General features: G+C 46.5%; 1 protein-coding gene across 1 annotated transcript in view; it reads right to left on the bottom strand.

Moving 5' to 3' along the window:
• Positions 1-3301: 3301 nt before the first annotated feature.
• The window catches only part of ctsba (cathepsin Ba), a 59447-nt gene continuing 45133 nt past the window's right edge, over positions 3302-17615 (bottom strand). The window contains exons 3-7 of the mRNA XM_068027573.1: positions 12784-12869; positions 12530-12673; positions 12191-12307; positions 3942-4070; positions 3302-3828 (exon numbers count right to left, since the gene is read on the bottom strand). Of these exons, the coding sequence (XP_067883674.1) occupies positions 3734-3828; positions 3942-4070; positions 12191-12307; positions 12530-12673; positions 12784-12869 (571 nt within the window). The 3' untranslated portion in view covers positions 3302-3733. The remainder of the gene's footprint in view (positions 3829-3941; positions 4071-12190; positions 12308-12529; positions 12674-12783; positions 12870-17615) is intronic.

Raw genomic sequence — 17615 nt, 5'->3', positions numbered from 1 at the left:
CTGTGCTGTACTGTTCTATGTATTCTAAAATCCTCCCAATCCTCAGGTTTACTACTATTTCTGGCAACTTTATGAGCCTTTTCTTTTAAATTTTATACAATCCTTAACCTCCTTTGTTGTCCACGGTTGACTGTTTTTTGTGCCCTGAAGGAATGTATAGTTGCTGTAAAGTATGTAATCATCTTTAAAGACTATCCATTACCCATGTACTGTCATACCTGTCAATGTATTTTCCCAATCCACCTCAGCCAATTTGCTCCTCATATCTTCATAATTTCCATTGTTCCAATTTAACACTCTGGCTGCAGATTGAACTACCTCACTTTCAAACAAAATGTAAAATTCTATCATATTATGGTCACTCATCCCTAAAGGTTCTTTTACAACAAGATTATTAATTAGCCCTTTCTCATTACATAATACTAAATCTAAAATAGCCTGTTCTCTAGTCGGTTCTTCAACATACTGCTCTAGAAAATCATCCTTAACACACACCAGAAATTCCTCGTCCATAGCATTAGTGCTCATTAGGTTTACCCAGACTATGCGGATTGAAGTCACCCATTACTATATTATCCGTGCTATATGCTTTTCTAATCTCTAGATTAATACCATGCCCCACACTACCACTACTGTTTGGTGGCTTATAAACAATTCTTACCAATGTTTGCTGCCCCTTGCTTTTTCTTAGCTCCAACCAAACATTCCACATTTTGATCTTCCGATCTGAGATTCTCCCTTACTAATGTACTGATCCCATCCCTTGTTATCAGCGCAACAGCAGCACCTTTTCCCTGTCCTCCCTAACTGTCAAATATCCTTGAATATTCAGTTCCCAGTCTTGGTAACCCTGTAGCCACGTTTCCGTTATGTTAATTAGATCATACCCATTTACCTCTATTTGTGCCTTTAAATCATCTACCTTGTTGCGAACGGTACATTCAGGTAGAGTGGCCTTAACCTTGTCGTCTTAACATTCTGCATTCTAAGCCTAGTTGATTTTCGCCTTCTAAAGTCACTTGCTACTTTTCTACCTCCTGTTACCAGATTTAGTTCCTTCCAATTTGAGCTACCCCTCAGGTTCTCATCCCCCTGACAAGCTAGTTTAAACCCTCCCCAACAGCACTAGCAAATCTCTCTGTGAGGATGTTAGTTTTGGTCCTGTTCAGGTGTAGCCTGTCCATTTTGTACAGATCCCACCAGTCCCAGAATTAGTCCCAATGCCTCAGATGTCTGATGCACTCCCTCCTACACCACTTCTCCAGCCACACGTTCAATCGATCAATCCTCCTATTCCTATGCTCACTAGCACGTGGCACTGGGAGTAATCCTGAGATTACTTTGGAGGTCCTGCTTTTTAATTTCCTTTCTAGCTCCCTAAAATCTGCTTTCAGGACCTCATCCCTCTTAATTATTTCATTTGTACCAATGTGGACCATGACCTCTGGCTGTTCACCCTCCCCCAGAAGGATGTCCTGCAGCTCCTCCGTGACATCCTTGACCCTGGCACCAAGGAGGCAACACCCCATGCTGGACTCGCGTTTACTGCTGCAGAAACACCTGTCTAATCCCAGCTATTGCTCTTCCACTCTTCTTCCTCCCCTCCTGTGCAGCTGAGCTACCTGTGGTGCCACGGACTTTGCTCTGGCTGCATTCCCCAGAGGAACCATCGCTCTCGCGAGTATCCAAAATGGAAAACCGATTAGCAAGCAAGATAGACTCAGGGGACTCCTGCACTGCCTGCCTGGTTCTCTTAGACCGCCTAGCGGTCACCCATTCCCTTTCTGCCTGCATACTCCTAACCTGTGGTGTGACCACCTCCCTAAACATGCTATCCACGTAAAGTGTGGTGACCAGAACTGGACGCAATATTCGAGCTGTGATCTAACCAGAGCTTTATAAAGGTTCAGCATAACCTTGCTTTTGTACTCAATACTTCTATTTAAGAAACTCATGGTCCCATATGCTTTTCTCTCAATATGTCCTGCCGCCTTCAAAGATCTATGCACATAAACTCCTAAGTCCCTTTGTCCATGTATACTCTTTGGAACTGTACTATTTAGTCTATATTGCCTCTCCCTATTCCTTCTGCCAAAATGCATCATAAGAACATAAGTACCTCACATTTCTTTATTTTAAATTCCATCAGCTACTTGTCTGACCATTCTGCTAGCCTCTGTCCTGTTGCAGTCGAGTGGTATTATCCTGACTGTCTGCCAGGTCTCCAAGTTTGGTATCAACAGCAAATTTTGAAATTTTACTCCATTCCAATATTCAAGCAGTGGTCCTAGCACTGACTATTAGGAAACACCACTGTCTACCATCCTCCAGTCTGAAAAACAACCATTTACCATGATTCGCTGTTTTCTGTCCTTTAAGCCATTTTTTTTCCAAGCTGACACTGACCCTTCCACTCCATGAGTCTCAATTTTGTTAACCAACATTTTGTCAAAGGCTTCTTAAAATCCATATAGACAACATCCATTGCATTCCCTTCATCAACCTTCTGTTACTTCATCAAAAAAAATCAATTGGACCAGTCAAGCATGATCTGCCTTTTACAAATCCATGCTGGCTATTCTTAATAAACAAACCTCTCCAAGTGCCTGTTGATTTTATTCCTTGATAATTCTTTCTAAAACCTTACCCACCACAGATGTTAAACTGACTGACCTGTAGTTACTAGGAATGACCTTGTACCCTTTCTTGAATAAGGGTGTCATGTTTGCCATTCTCCTATCCTCTGGCACCTACCCTGTATCCAGGGAAGATTGGAAGATTATGGCAAACCCATAGCTTCAACAGTTTAAAATATACACAGGAAGCATGTGCGCAAGGAAGGCTGTGAATTCGACAACTCCAGGAGCAGCACTGAGCTTCATGCATTACACCTGCCATAAGAGGGAACAGAAACCCATCTCCACACAGTAAGAGGAAGGGGAGAGATGGGTTCTGAAGCCCACAAACAGCAACTGTTGTCACCCAAAGCAGTCCCTGCTTTACCGATCACCCTCTGCTGAATGCTGCTAAATTATTTCCACACAAATACAAAATGCTGTCTGAAAAATTTTAATCTGCCTTTTTTTCACTCTAACTGAAATCCCTAATGTCCAAAGTAAGGATTTAATCAATTAAAAACAAAGTTTCAGCAGTATTTAGATTATGATGCAGTCTGAGCCTGTGTAGAGAACCTAAAATCCTAATCTGCAGTACAGTTCAGCCCACTGTACTTCTGGAATATTTTTACTTGGTTGCTAATAATTACTGTTCTGTTATTTTTCAAAATAGCTTGAAGCAAAACTACGAGAAATTTCTGAGGTTTTATTTGGGAAAAGTTTATATTAATTTGTTTGTGTTAGTGTGCAATGACCATTGTATGTACTTCCAAAAGCATATTAAACTGAGAGAGGGAGACAAAGGTTGAAAACAAAGTGAGAGATAAGAGAGAAAGGGAAGAGAAATTGTCAAAGCTGAGAGCCAGTTACTGTGTATTACAGGAAGATGGTTAAAATCAAAATGATTGCACATGATTGAAATGTGTGATTTTTGTGCTTAGAGGCTCTGAAACTTAGAGGCACCTGCTCCTTGGTTAATCGGGCATTGGTATGGTCAATGTTGAGCTCTCCATTTAAGTTCTTTGCCACACCCAAGCTTAATGCTCGTGATGCGTTGATCATAAGTGGGGTGTGGAGCTTCGATGGTGGATGGTGTGCACAAGGAGTTCAGCATCTCACTAGTAGTTGGTGTGGCTGGTGTCATGCGGGATTCCAGTTACAACCTCCGATTCAATCCCACACTCGTTGCTGCCGCGTAGGATCTTGAAGAAACCTGCAAGGCAAAAGCACCAAATGAAACAGATTGAGAATGGATGAGGAGCCTATCAGGCAAATGTACCTCTTGTTGTGGTCCAGCCCTACCCCTCAGTATGGAATGTCACTCACCATTATCCCCCCAATCAGTGTTCCAGGAGTTCGCGGCCAACCAATAGGGGGTTTCATTCTCCTCACCCCAGCCCAAGATCTTGATGGCATGGCCACCAATCGATTCCCCAGCCTTATGTTGGTAAACACCTGCAAACCAAGATTAACAATCCAATAAACAACAGGGCAAGGCCATTCAGCCCTTCACAGCTTGTCCCAACACAGAAACAGGCCATATGGCCCAATATGGAATCATAGAAAGTTTAAGGCACAGAAAGAGGCCACTTAGCCCATTGTGTCTGTGCCGGCCAAAAAATGAGCCACCCAGTCTAATCCCACCTTCCAGCATTTAGTCCGTAGCCCTGTAGGTTACAGCACTTGAAGTGCATATCTCGACCGCTACCACCCTCTAGGTGACATTTTTTTTCCTCCTCTCCCCTCTAACCTTTCTACCAATCACTTTAAATCTATGCCCCTGCGTCACTGACCTCTCTGCTAAGGTAAATAGGCCCTTCACATCCACTCTCTCCAGACTCCTCACAATTTTGTACATTTCATAGAAACATAGAAAATAGGAGCAGGAGTAGGCCATTCGGCCCTTCGAGCTTGCTCCGCCACTCACTATGATCATGGCTGATCATCCAACTCAGTAACCTGTTCCCACTTTCCCCCAATATCCTTTGATCCCTTTAAACCCAAGAGCTATATCTAACTCAAACAAAAACAAGAAATGCTGGATTCACTCAGCAGGTCTGGCAGCATCTGTAGAAAGAGAAGCAGAGTTAACGTTTCGGGTCAGTGACCCTTCTTCGGAACTGACAAATATTAGAAAAGTCACAGATTATAAACAAGTGAGGTGGGGGTTGGGCAAGAGATAACAAAGGAGAAGGTGCAGATTGGACCAGGCCACATAGCTGACCAAAAGGTCACAGAGCAAAGGCAAACAATATGTTAATGGTGTTTTGAAAGACAAAGCATTAGTACAGATTAGGTGTGAATATACTGAATATAGAACATCAGCAAGTGCAAACCTGAAGAAAAACAACCTGAAAAAAACAGTGGGTAAGCAAACTGAACAAACTAAGATGAAATGAAATAAATGCAAAAAATGTAAAAAGGAATGCAAAAAAAAGGAAGAAAAAATAACTAAAAATGACTAAAAATGAAAGTAAAGTGGGGGGCTGTCATGCTCTGAAATTATTGAACTCAATGTTCAGTCCGGCAGTCTGTAGTGTGCCTAATCGGTAGATGAGATGCTGTTCCTCGAGCTTGCGTTGATGTTCACTGGAACACTGCAGCAATCCCAGGACAGAGATGTGAGCATGAGAGCAGGGGGGAGTGTTGAAATGGCAAGCAACCGGAAGCTCAGGGTCCTGCTTGCGGACTGAGCGGAGATGTTCCGCAAAGCGGTCACCCAGTCTGCGCTTGGTCTCCCCAATGTAGAGGAGACCACACTGTGAGCAGCGAATACAGTATACTACATTGAAAGAAGTACAAGTAAATCGCTGCTTCACCTGAAAGGAGTGTTTGGGGCCTGGGATAGTGAGGAGAGAGGAGGTAAATGGGCAGGTATTACACCTCCTGCGATTGCAAGGGAAGGTGCCCTGGGACGGGGACGAGGTGGTGGGGGTAATGGAGGAGTGGACCAGGGTGTCGCGGAGGGAACGATCCCTTCGGAATGCTGACAGGGGAAGGGAGGGGAAGATGCGACTGGTAGTGGCATCACGCTGGAGGTGGCGAAAATGGCGGAGGATGATCCTTTGGATATGGAGGCTGGTGGGATGAAAAGTGAGGACAAGGGGAACCCTGTCACGGTTCTGGGAGGGAGGGGAAGGGGTGAGGGTAGAGGTGCGGGGAATGGGTCGGACACGGTTGAGGGCCCTGTCAACCACAGTGGGGGGAAATCCTCGGTTGAGGAAAAAGGAGGTCATATCAGAAGCACCGTCATGGAAGGTAGCATCATCAGAGCAGATGCGTCGGAGACGGAGAAACTGGGAGAATGGAATGGAGTCCTTACAGGAGGTAGGGTGTGAAGAAGTGTAGTCGAGGTAGCTGTGGGAGTCAGTGGGCTTATAATGGATATTGGTAGACAACCTATCCCCAGAGATGGAGACAGAGAAGTCGAGGAAGGGAAGGGAAGTGTCAGAGATGGACCATGTAAAGGTGAGAGAAGGGTGGAAATTGGAAGCAAAGTTGATAAAGTTTTCGAGTTCGGGGCGGGAGCAGGAAACGGCACCGATACAGTCATCAATGTACCGGAGAAAGAGTTGGGGGAGGGGGCCTGAGTAGGACTGGAACAAAGAATGCTCGACATATCCCACAAAAAGACAGGCATAACTAGGACCCATGCGGGTACCCATAGCGACACCTTTTACTTGAAGGAAGTGCATGGAGTTGAAGGAGAAGTTGTTCAATGTGAGAACAAGTTCAGCCAGGCGGAGGAGGGTGGTGGTGGATGGGGACTGGTTGGGCCTCTGTTCCAGGAAGAAGCGGAGAGCCCTCAAACCATCCTGGTGGGGGATGGAGGTGTAGAGCGATTGGACGTCCATAGTGAAGAGGAGGCGGTTGGGACCAGGAAACTGGAAATTGTCAAAATGACGTAGGGCATCAGAAGAGTCACGGATGTAGGTGGGAAGAGACTGCACCAGCGGAGAAAAGATAGAGTCTAGATAGGAAGAAATAAGTTCAGTTGGGCAGGAGCAGGGTGACACAATGGGTCTGCCGGGACAGTCCCGTTTGTGGATTTTGGGAAGGAGATAGAAGCGGGCTGTCCGGGGTTGCGGGACTATGAGGTTGGAAGCTGTAGAGGGAAGATCTCCAGAGGAGATGAGGTCAGTGACAGTCCTTTGGACGGTGGCTTGATGTTCGGTGGTGGGGTCATGGTCCAGAGGGAGGTAGGAAGAGGTGTCTGTGAGTTGGCGTTGAGCTTCTGCAAGGTAGAGGTCGGTACGCCATACAACAACAGCACCACCCTTGTCTGCAGGTTTGATGACCATGTCGGGGTTAGACCTGAGAGAACGGAGTGCCTCAAGTTCAGAGGGGGACAGGTTAGAGTGAGTGAGGGGGGCAGAGAAATTGAGACGACCAATGTCTCGCCGACAGTTTTCAATGAAGAGATCAAGAGCGGGTAAGAGGCCAGGGTGAGGGGTCCAGGTAGAGGGAGAATACTGGAGGCGGGTGAATGGGTCTGCTGGTCGGGGGGAGGACTCCTGGTCAAAGAAGTGAGCCCGGAGGCGGAGGCGACGGAAGAAGAGCTCAACGTCATGCCGAGCGCGAAATTCATTGAGGTGGGGGCGTAAGGGGATAAAACTGAGTCCTTTGCTGAGTACAGAACGCTCAGCATCAGAGAGGGGGAGGTCAGAGGGTATAGTGAATACACGGCAAGGGGTCAGATCAGAAGGGGTGGGGTCAGAGGGAAGTGAAGCGGAAGGAGGATCTGGAGGGGCATTAGTCCCCATCAGCTGCTGGAGCTTGCGTTCCTTAACACCTGAAAGGAAGAAAAAAAGTTTTTTGTTAATGCGTCGGATGAGACGTAAGATGAGATGAAACTTCGGAGTAGAACAGATTTGAGATAAGGTGAGACGGTGCTGCTGGAGAGAGAGGTCCAGTGTGTGCATATGGCGGCGCATAGCACTGAGTGTGGATCTCAGGATGCGGCGAGAGTAGCAGTCCGAGGAACGTTGTATTTCTCGGAGATACCTGTGATCCTGGGTGGTTTCAAAGCATGATGGGTGAAACTGCAGTTGGAATCCACGTGGAATCAGTCGGAGCCGGAGACAGTTACTGAGGAAGGAGATGTGGCTGTGAAAACGAGTTTTGGTAGATACCTTATCAAACACCAGGAGGGAAATAGAAAGCAATGAAGGTGAACAAGGTAAAAGAGACAAATGAAAATCCCGTCGGAGAGAAGAGCAGAACTTCTTCAAGGTAGGCATTCCTGGAAGAGAAGTGGCAGTGAATTAAACACTAAAATAAAAGCAAAATACTGCGGATGCTGGAAATCTGAAACAAAAACAAGAAATGCTGGATTAGCTATATCTAACTCCTTCTTTTCACAGCCACATCTCCTTCCTCAGTGACTGTCTCCGGCTCCGACTTATTCCACGTGGATTCCAACTGCAGTTTCACCCAAATGTTTTGAATCCACCCAGGATTACAGGTATCTCCGAGAAATACAACATTCCTCGGACTGCTATTCTCGCCGCATCCTGAGATCCACACTCAGTGCTATGTGCCGCCATATGTGCACACTGAACCTCTCCAGCTCTCTCTCCAGCAGCACCTCCTCACCTTATCTCAAAGCTGTTCTACTCCGCAGTTTCATTTCATCCTTCGTCTCATCTGACGCATTAACAAAAAACCTTTTCTCCTGCTTCCAGGTGTTAAGGAATGCAAGCTCCAGCAGCTGATGGGGACTAATGCCCCTCCAGCTCCTTCTTCCCCTTCACTTCCCTCTGACCCAACCCCTTCTGATCTGACCCATTGCCGTGTATTCACTATACCCTCTGACCTCCCCTTCTCTGACGCTGAACATTCTGTACTCAGCAAAGGTCTCAGTTTTATTCCCTTACGCCCCCAACTCAATGAACTTTACACTCGGCATGACGTTGAGCTCTTCATCCGTCACCTCCGCTTCCGGCCTCACTTTTTTGACCAGGAGTCTTCCCCCCGATCAGTAGACCCATTCATCCGCTTCCAGCATTCTCCCTCTACATGGACCCCTCCCCCTGGCCTCTTACCCGCTCTTGATCTTTTCATTGAAAACTGTCAGTGAGACATCTCAATTTTTCTGCCCCCCTCACTCTGACCTGTCCCCTTCTGAAGTTGAGGCACTCCGTTCTGACGTGGTCATCAAACCTGCAGACAAGGGTGATGCTTGTTGTATGGTGTACCGACCTCTACCTTGTACAGGCTCAGCGCCAACTCTCAGACACTTCTTCCTACCACCCCCAGGACCATGACCCCACCACCGAACAAGAGGCTACTGTCCACAGGACTGTCACGGACCTCATCTCTTCTAGAGATCTTCCCTCTACAGCTTCCAACCTCATAGTTGCGCAACCCCGGACAGCCCGCTTCTACCTCCTTCCCAAAATCAACAAACAGGACTGTCCCGGCAGACCCATTGAGTCAGCCTGCTCCTGCCCCACTGAACTTATTTCTTCCTATCTTGACTCCATCTTTTCTCCGCTGGTCCAGTCTCTTCCCACCAACATCCATGACTCTTCTAACACCCTACGTCATTTTGACAATTTCCAGTTTCCTGGCCCCAACCGCCGCCTCTTCACTATGGACGTCCAATCTCTCTACACCTCCATCCCCCACCAGGACGGTTTGAGGGCTCTCCGCTTCTTCCTTGAACAGAGGCCCAACCAGTCCCCATCCACCACCACCCTCCTCCGCCTGTCTGAACTTGTTCTCACATTGAACAACTTCTCCTTCAACTCCACGCACTTCCTTCAAGTAAAAGGTGTTGCTATGAGTACCCGCATGGGTCCTAGTTATGCCTGTCTTTTTGTGGGATATGTCGAACATTCCTTGTTCCATTCCTACTCAGGCCCCCTCCCCCAACTCTTTTTCAGGTACATTGATGACTGTATCGGTGCCGTTCCTGCTCCCGCCCCGAACTAGAAAACGTTATCAACTTTGCTTCTAATTTCCCCCCCTCTCTCACCTTTACATGGTCCATCTCCAACACTTCCCTTCCCTTCCTCGACTTCTCTGTCTCTATCTCTGGGGATAGGCTGTCTACGAATATCCATTATAAGCCCACCGACTCTCACAGCTACCTCGACTACACTGTCTCCTGTCTCCATTCCATTCTCCCAGTTTCTCCGTCTCCAACGCATCTGCTCTGATGATGCTACCTTCCATTGACAGCGCTTCTGAGATGTCTTCCTTCTTCTTCAACCCCCCTACCGTGGTTGACAGGGCCCTCAACCGTGTCCAGCCCATTTCCCGTACCTCTACCCTCACCCCTTTCCTTCCCTCCCAGAACCACAACAGGGTTCCCCTTGTCCTCACTTTCCACCCCATCAGTCTCCATATCCAAAGGATCATCCTCCGCCATTTCCGCCACCTCCAGCGTGATTTTTTTTTAATTCATTCATGGGATGCGGGCGTCACTGGCCAGGGCAGCATTTATTGCCCATCCCTAATTGCCCTTGAGAAAGTGGTAGTGAGCTGCCTTCTTGAACTGCTACAGTCCATGATGCCAGTACCAAATGCATCTTCCCCTCCCTTCCACTGTCAGCATTCTGTTACCCTTCCATTGCCCCCACCACCTCGCCCCCTTCCCATGGCACCTTCCCCTGCAATCACAGGAGGTGCCCATTTAGGTCGTGAACAGCCGCAAGTACAAACATGAAAAAAACCAGTGGGTAAGCAAACTGAACAAACTGCCCATTTACCTCCTCTCTCCTCACTATCCCAGGCCCCAAACACTCCTTTAGGGTGAAGCTGCGATTTACTTGTACTTCTTTCAATGTAGTATACTGTATTCGCTGCTCACAATGTGGTCTCCTCGACACTGGGGAGACCAAGCGCAGACTGGGTGACCGCTTTGCGGAACACCTCCGCTCAGTCCGAAAGCATGACCCCGAGCTTCCAGTTGCTTGCCATTTCAACACTCCCCCCTGCTCTCATGCTCACATCTCTGTCCTGTGATTGCTGCAGTGTTCCCGTGAACATCAACGCAAGCTCGAGGAACAGCATCTCATTTACCGATTAGGCACACTACAGCCTGCCGGACTGAACATTGAGTTCAATAATTTCAGAGCATGACGCCCCCCCCCACCCCACCACCATTTAACTTTTATTTTTAGTTATTTTTTCTTTTTAAAATTTTTTTTGTTTATTTTACTTTATTTCATCTTACTTTGTTCAGTTTGCTTACCCACCATTTTTTTTTCCATGTTTGTACCTGCGGCTGTTCAATTTTCAGTCCATTAACACCCTATCTGTACTAATGCTTTGTCTTTCAACACACTATTAACATATTGTTTGCCTTTGCTCCATGACCTTGTGGTCAGCTATTCTGCGACTATGTCCTTTCTACACCTTCTCCTTTGTTATCTCTTGCCCCACCCCCATTTTACTTGCTTATAACCTTTCACATTTCTAATGTTTCCCAGTTCTGATGAAAGGTCACTGACCTGAAACATTAACTCTGCTTCTCTCTCCACAGATGCTGCCAGACCTGCTGAGTATTTCCAGCATTTCTTGTTTTTATTTCAGATTTCCAGCATCCGCAGTATTTTGCTTTTATTTTAATGTTTTGGCCTCAACTGCTTTCTGTGGTAGCGAATTCCACAGGCTCACCACTCTCTGGGTGAAGAAATTTCTCCTCATCTCTGTCCTGAAAGGTTTACCACGTATCCTGAGACTATGATGCCTGGTTCTGGACTCCCCCACCGTCGGGAACATCCTTCCTGCATCTACCCTGTCAGGTCCTGTTAGAATTTCATAGATTTCTCTGAGATCCCCCCCCTCACTCTTCTGAACTCCATCGAATATAATCCTAACCGACTCAATCTCTCCTCATATGTCAGTCCCGCCATACCAGGAATCAGTCTGGTAAACCTTCGCTGCACCCCTCTATAGCAAGAACATCCTTCCTCAGATAAGGAGATCAAAACTGCACACAATATTCCAGGTGTGGCCTCACCAAGGCTCTGTATAATTGCACCAAGACATCCCTGCTCCTGTACTCGAATTCTCTCGCTATGAAGGCCAACATACCATTTGCCTTTTTTACCGCCTATTGCACCTGCATGCTTACCTTCAGTGACTGGTGTATGAGAACACCCAGGTCTCACTGCATATTCCCCTCTCTCAGTTTATAGCCATTCAGATAATCTGCCATCCTGTTTTTGCTACCAAAGTGGATAATCTCACATTTATCCACATTATACTGCATCTGCCATGCATTTACCCACTCACTCAACTTGTCCAAATCTCCCCTCAGCCTTCTCTGTTCCAAAGCGAACAACCCCAGCCTATCCAGTCTTTCTTCATAGCTACATTTTTCGAGCCCTGGCAGCATCCTTGTAAATCTCCTCTGTACCCTCTCCAGTGCAATTACATCCTTTCTGTAATGAGGTGACCAGAACTGCGCACAGTGCTCAAGTTGTGGCCTAACCAATGATTTATACTGTTATACATATCTTATTTAGGTTATTCAGACAGCTGGAAATCTCCAGGGAGGTCCTTCTAAGAACATTGGTCGCTTTCCTCCTTAGCAGCGAGTATTTTCAGGGACACAGACCTACCTGACTTGTACAACAGGAAGTCGGTGTAGACTAAGAGCGCGGCTTCCACTGGCCCGTTTTTGTAGATCTCCGCCATAATCTGATTAACATCCGAACTAACACTGTATGAAGACAGACCTGAAAAAGAAAATCTGCTCAATTACCCCAGTCTCTCAGCAGTAGCATCTGGCAACACCGAGAGTGTAGACAAACGCTCAGAAACAGACACACAGACGCATGCAGACATGAGACAGACAGGCACGAGACACACTGACACGCATATCGCATGCGGTGGTACCACTTGCCTGGCGTATCTGACAGTCCTGTCCCTGTTCCTATCTCTATTCTGGCTCTACTTACCATAATGTTTGTCACTGCTGTAGTTTGGGGTGTAACCAGCCTCACATCGCTTGGAGCATCTGGGGGTCTCGATCTCTCCACTGCACTCTGGCCGAGAGCCATTAACATGATGTTCGCACGGGGGAATTGAGTATGGACGACAACCTGTGAGGGGGAGCAAGTCAAAATGAGATCAACTGTGAGAACCTGAGTTTCTAAAGCTGGTACCAGTATTGACCCCAGACACTGAACCGCAGCCAGCCCCAGACACTGACCTATGTTTGAGTGGTAAAGCCCTCCTGACACCAGACCATCTTCGGTCCAGAATTCCCAGGCTCCGGATGGGTAGCCACCGTTACAACTGATGAAGAGTGAAAAGTTTTAGATGACAACAATAACTTGCATTCATATAGTGCCTTTAATGTAGTAAAACATCTTAAGGTGCTTCACAGGAGCATTAAAAAATAGAACATGAGATATTAGGACAAGTGACTAAATGTTTAATTTTATGGGGTCAAGGGCATCAAAGGTGGAGGTGCGGGTGTGGTTGAGTGAATCAGTAGCTGCAGAAATGTCATGGTGGACAGAGGCCCAAAGTTGGGAATTTGAAAATGAAGTTGTAAGTGAATTGGGAGAGAGTTTTTTTCCAGGGCTAGACAGAAGGAAGTAAGGTTGGGAGGGGGATGTGGGTGGAGAGTGATACAAGGAAATGATCAGAAATGTTCTTAGCTGTGTTTGGCATGACTGGAATAGCAAGGTCAAGGGGGTGGCCATGAATAGGGGGTGGGGAATTTTTATGGAGTGAGCCAGGAACAAAGTAAGATGGAATGTCTAGATTGGAAGAAGGGTAATTTCAATAGAAGGGATGTAGCCAGGGTAGAATGGAACCAAAGACTGACAGGAAGAGCTGTATCAGAACAATGGGTTATCTTTAAGGAAGAGATACTTCAGGTACAGGCTAGGAACATTCCGATAAGAGTGAAAGGTAGGGGAACCAAGAACAGGGCTCCTTAGTTGACGAGGGAGATAGAGATGATGAAACAAAAAAAAGAGGGTGTTTGGTGAACCCATCAGGTGAGAACCAGGTGACGAGGAAAATGAGTCAAGGAGAGAATATGAAACTAGAATGGCAGTCAACATAAAAGGGAACCCAAAGATCTTCTACCGGCATGTAAATAATAAGCGAGTAGTAAGAGGAGGAGTGGGGCCTATTAAGGACAGAAGGTGATGTATGCTTAGAGGTGCAGGGCAAGGCTAATATACTTAATCAGTGTTTTGTATCAGTGCTCACTAAGGAAATGGAGGCTGACAAAATATCAGTAGAAGCAGAGAGAATAGAGGCAATGGATAGGATAGAAATTGAGAGAGCGGTGGTACTAAAAAGGCTGTCTATGCTTAGGGTAGATAAGTCACCTGGTCCAGACGGCTTGCACCCCAGGTTGCTAAAGAAAATGGGGATCGGGATAGTGGAAGGGCTTGCCATAATTTTCCAATCTTCCCTGGATATGATGGGGGAGGTGCCAGAAGATTGGAGAGTGGCAAATGTGACACCCTTATTAAAGGTGTAAGGACTGTTCTAGCAACTACAGGCCAGTTTGACATCAGTGGCGGGTAAGGTTTCAGAAACAATAATTAGGGAAAATATCAATGGACACTTAGACAGGTTTCAGTTAAGTAAGGGTAGCCAGCATGGATTTGTAAAAGGCAGATCATGCTTGACAAATCTAACTGAATTTTTTGATGAAGTAACAGAGAAGATTGATGAAGGGAATACAGTGGATGTTGTCTATATGGATTTTAAGAAAACATTTGATAAGGTACCACATAAATGGCTGGTTAACCACATGGAATAGAAGGGTTAGTTTTCAATTGGATTAAAAAAACTGGCTTATGGACAGAAAACAGCGAGTCATAGTAAATTGTTGCTTTTCAGACTGAAGGATGGTAGACCATAGAATAGTTATGGCACAGAAAGAGGCCATTCATCCCATTGTGTCTGCGCCAGCTGAAAAAAAACTAGCCACCAATTCTAATCCCATCTTCCAGCACTTGGTCTGTAGCCATGCAGGTTACAGTACTTCAGGTGCATGTCATAGAGTCATACAGCATAGAAACAGGCCCTTCGGCCCACCACGTCCATGCTGACCATAATGCCTATCTATACTAATCCCACCTGCCTGCATTAATTCCATATCCCTCTATGCCTTGCTCATTCAAGTACCTGTCCAGATGCCTCTTTAATGTCGCTACTGTTCCTGCCTCCACCACCTCCTCTGGCAGCTCATTCCAGACACCCACTATTCTTTGTGTGAAAAATGTACCCCTTTAATCCCCTTTAAATCTCCTCTCTCTCTCACCTTAAATCTATGCCCTCTAGTTTTAGTCACCCCTACCATGGGAAACAGACTCTGGCGATCTACCCTATTTATGCCCCTCATAATTTTATATACCTCTATCATATCACAGAATAATACAGTGCAGAAGAGGCCCTTCGGCCCATCGAGTCTGCACCGATACATTAAAACACCTGACCTGTCTACCTCAGCCTCCTTCACTTCAGGGAAAACAAACCCAGCCTATCCAATCTCTCTTTATAACTCAAGCCCTCCAAACCAGGAAAGATCCTTGTGAATCTTTTCTGCACCCTCTCTAGCTTAATCACATCTTTCCTGTAGTGCAGCGACCAGAACTGCACACAGTACTCCAAATGCGGCCGAACCAATGTTATGTACAACTGTAACATGACGTCCCAGCTCTTGTACTCAATGCCTCAGCCGATGAAGGCAAGCGTGCCATACACCGCCTTCACCACCCTGTCTACCTGCGTTGCCACTTTCAGGGAACTATGTACTTGTACCCCAAGGTCTCTCTGCTCAAGAACACTCCCCAGGGCCCTGCCATTCACTATATGTCCTGCCCTGGTTTAACTTCCCAAAATGCATCACTTTGCACTTGTCTGCGTTAAATTCCATTTGCCAATCCCTTGCCCACTTTCCCAGTTGATCTATATCCTGTTGTAACCTTAGACAACCTTCTTCACTGTCCACTATACCACCAATTTTGGTGTCATCTGCAAACTTACTAATCATGCCCCCTACATTCACATCCAAGTCATTAATATATATGACTAACAACAGAGGGCCCAGTACCGATCCCTGCGGCACACCACTGGTCACTGGCCTCCAATCTGAAAAACAACCCTCCACTACCACCCTCTGCCTCCTATCACCAAGCCAATTTTGTTTCCAATTTGCTAGCTCACCCTGGATCCCAAGTGTTCGAACTTTCCAGGCCAGCCTACCATGCGGGACCTTGTCAAAGGCCTTGCTAAAGTCCATGTAGACAACATCAATTGCCCTGCCCTCATCAATCCTCTTGGTCACCTCCTCAAAAAACTCAATCAAATTTGTGAGACATGATTTCCCACACACAAAGCCACACTGACTATCCCGAATCAGACTTTGCCTTTCCAAATGCATATAAATGCTGTCTCTCAGAATCCCTTCCAATCACTTTCCCACCACTGAGGTAAGGATCACCGGCCTGTAGTTCCCTGGCTTATCCCTGCTGCCCTTCTTAAATAAAGGCACAACATTAGCTATCCTCCAGTCTTCCGGTACCTCACCTGTGGCTAACGATGATACAAAAATCTCTGCCAGGGCCCAACAATCTCCTCCCTTGCTTCCCATAGCATCCTAGGATACACCTGGTCAGGCCCTGGGGATTTATCCATCTTAATGCGCTTCAAAACCTCCAACACCTCTTTTGTAATGTTGATATGCTCCAGGATATCGCTGTTCCCTCCCTTGAACTCACTAACTTCCATGACCTTCTCCACGGTAAATTCAGATGAGAAATATTCATTTAAGACCTCACCCATTTCCCGTGGCTCCACACATAGATTACCACACTGATCCTTAAGGGGACCTACTCTCTCCCTAGCTACCTTTTTACTCTTAATATACTCATAGAATCTTTTAGGATTCTCCTTTATCTTATCTGCCAGGGAAATCTCATGGCCCCTTTTCACCCTCCTAATTTCCTTCTTCAGTGTACTCCTGCATCCCCTATACTCCTCGAGGGACTCGCTTGATCCCAGCTGCCGATACCTGACATATGCCTCCTTCTTTGTCCTGACCAGACCCTCAATATCCCTCGTCAACCAAGGTTCCCTAAACTTGCCAGCCTTGCCCTTCCATTTAACAGGAACATGCCAGCCCTGAACTCTTCCTATCTCACTTTTAAAAGCCTCCCACTTGCCAGACGTCCCTTTACCTGTAAACAGCCTCTCCCATTCAACTTTTGAGAGTTCCTGTCTGATGCCATTGAAATTAGCCTTCCCCCAATTTAGGACTTCAACCTGAGGACCAGTCCTATCCTTTTCCGTAGTGTAGGTAGGTGGTAGGAGAATGGTGGGGACGTGGTAGGGAATATGGGATTAATGTAGGATTAGTATAAATGGGTGGTTGTTGGTCGGCACAGACTTGGGCCAAAGGGCTTGATTCAGTGCTGTATCTCTATGACTATGACTATCTTGAAGCTAATAGAGTTATGATCACTGGTCCCAAAGTGCTCCCCCACTGACACATCAACCACCTGCCCAGCCTCATTTCCGAAGAGGAGGTCGAGTGTAGCCCCTTCTCTAGTAGGGCCATCCACATACTGCTTCAGAAAACTATCCTGGACACACTTGACAAATTATTCCCCATCTGATCCCTTAGCACTAAGGCAGTCCCAGTCAATATTAGGGAAGTTAAAATCACCTACTATTACAACCCTATAATTCCTACACCTATCTGTGATTTCCTTACATATATGCTCCTCCAATTCCCTCTATTGGGGAGCCTATAGTATAATCCCATCAGTGATCACCCCTTTCTTATTTCTAAGTTCTACCCATATGGCCTCGCTGGACGTTCCCCCCCGGGATATCCTCTCTAAGTACTGTCGTGATGCCCTCCCTAATCAATAGTGCAATTCTCCCTCCTCTCTTACCTCCACCTCTGTCAAGCCGGAAGCATCGGTACCCCAGAACATTGAGCTGCCAGTCCTGCCCATCCCTCAACCACGTTTCCGTAATAGCTATAATATCCATTTACCTTTTAAA

Source organism: Heterodontus francisci, unplaced genomic scaffold, assembly GCF_036365525.1.
Source record: "Heterodontus francisci isolate sHetFra1 unplaced genomic scaffold, sHetFra1.hap1 HAP1_SCAFFOLD_593, whole genome shotgun sequence".
In the NCBI taxonomy this organism is placed as follows: domain Eukaryota; kingdom Metazoa; phylum Chordata; class Chondrichthyes; order Heterodontiformes; family Heterodontidae; genus Heterodontus; species Heterodontus francisci.
Note: the sequence above shows the minus strand (reverse complement) of the source record. Positions and strands in the feature narration are given on the sequence as shown.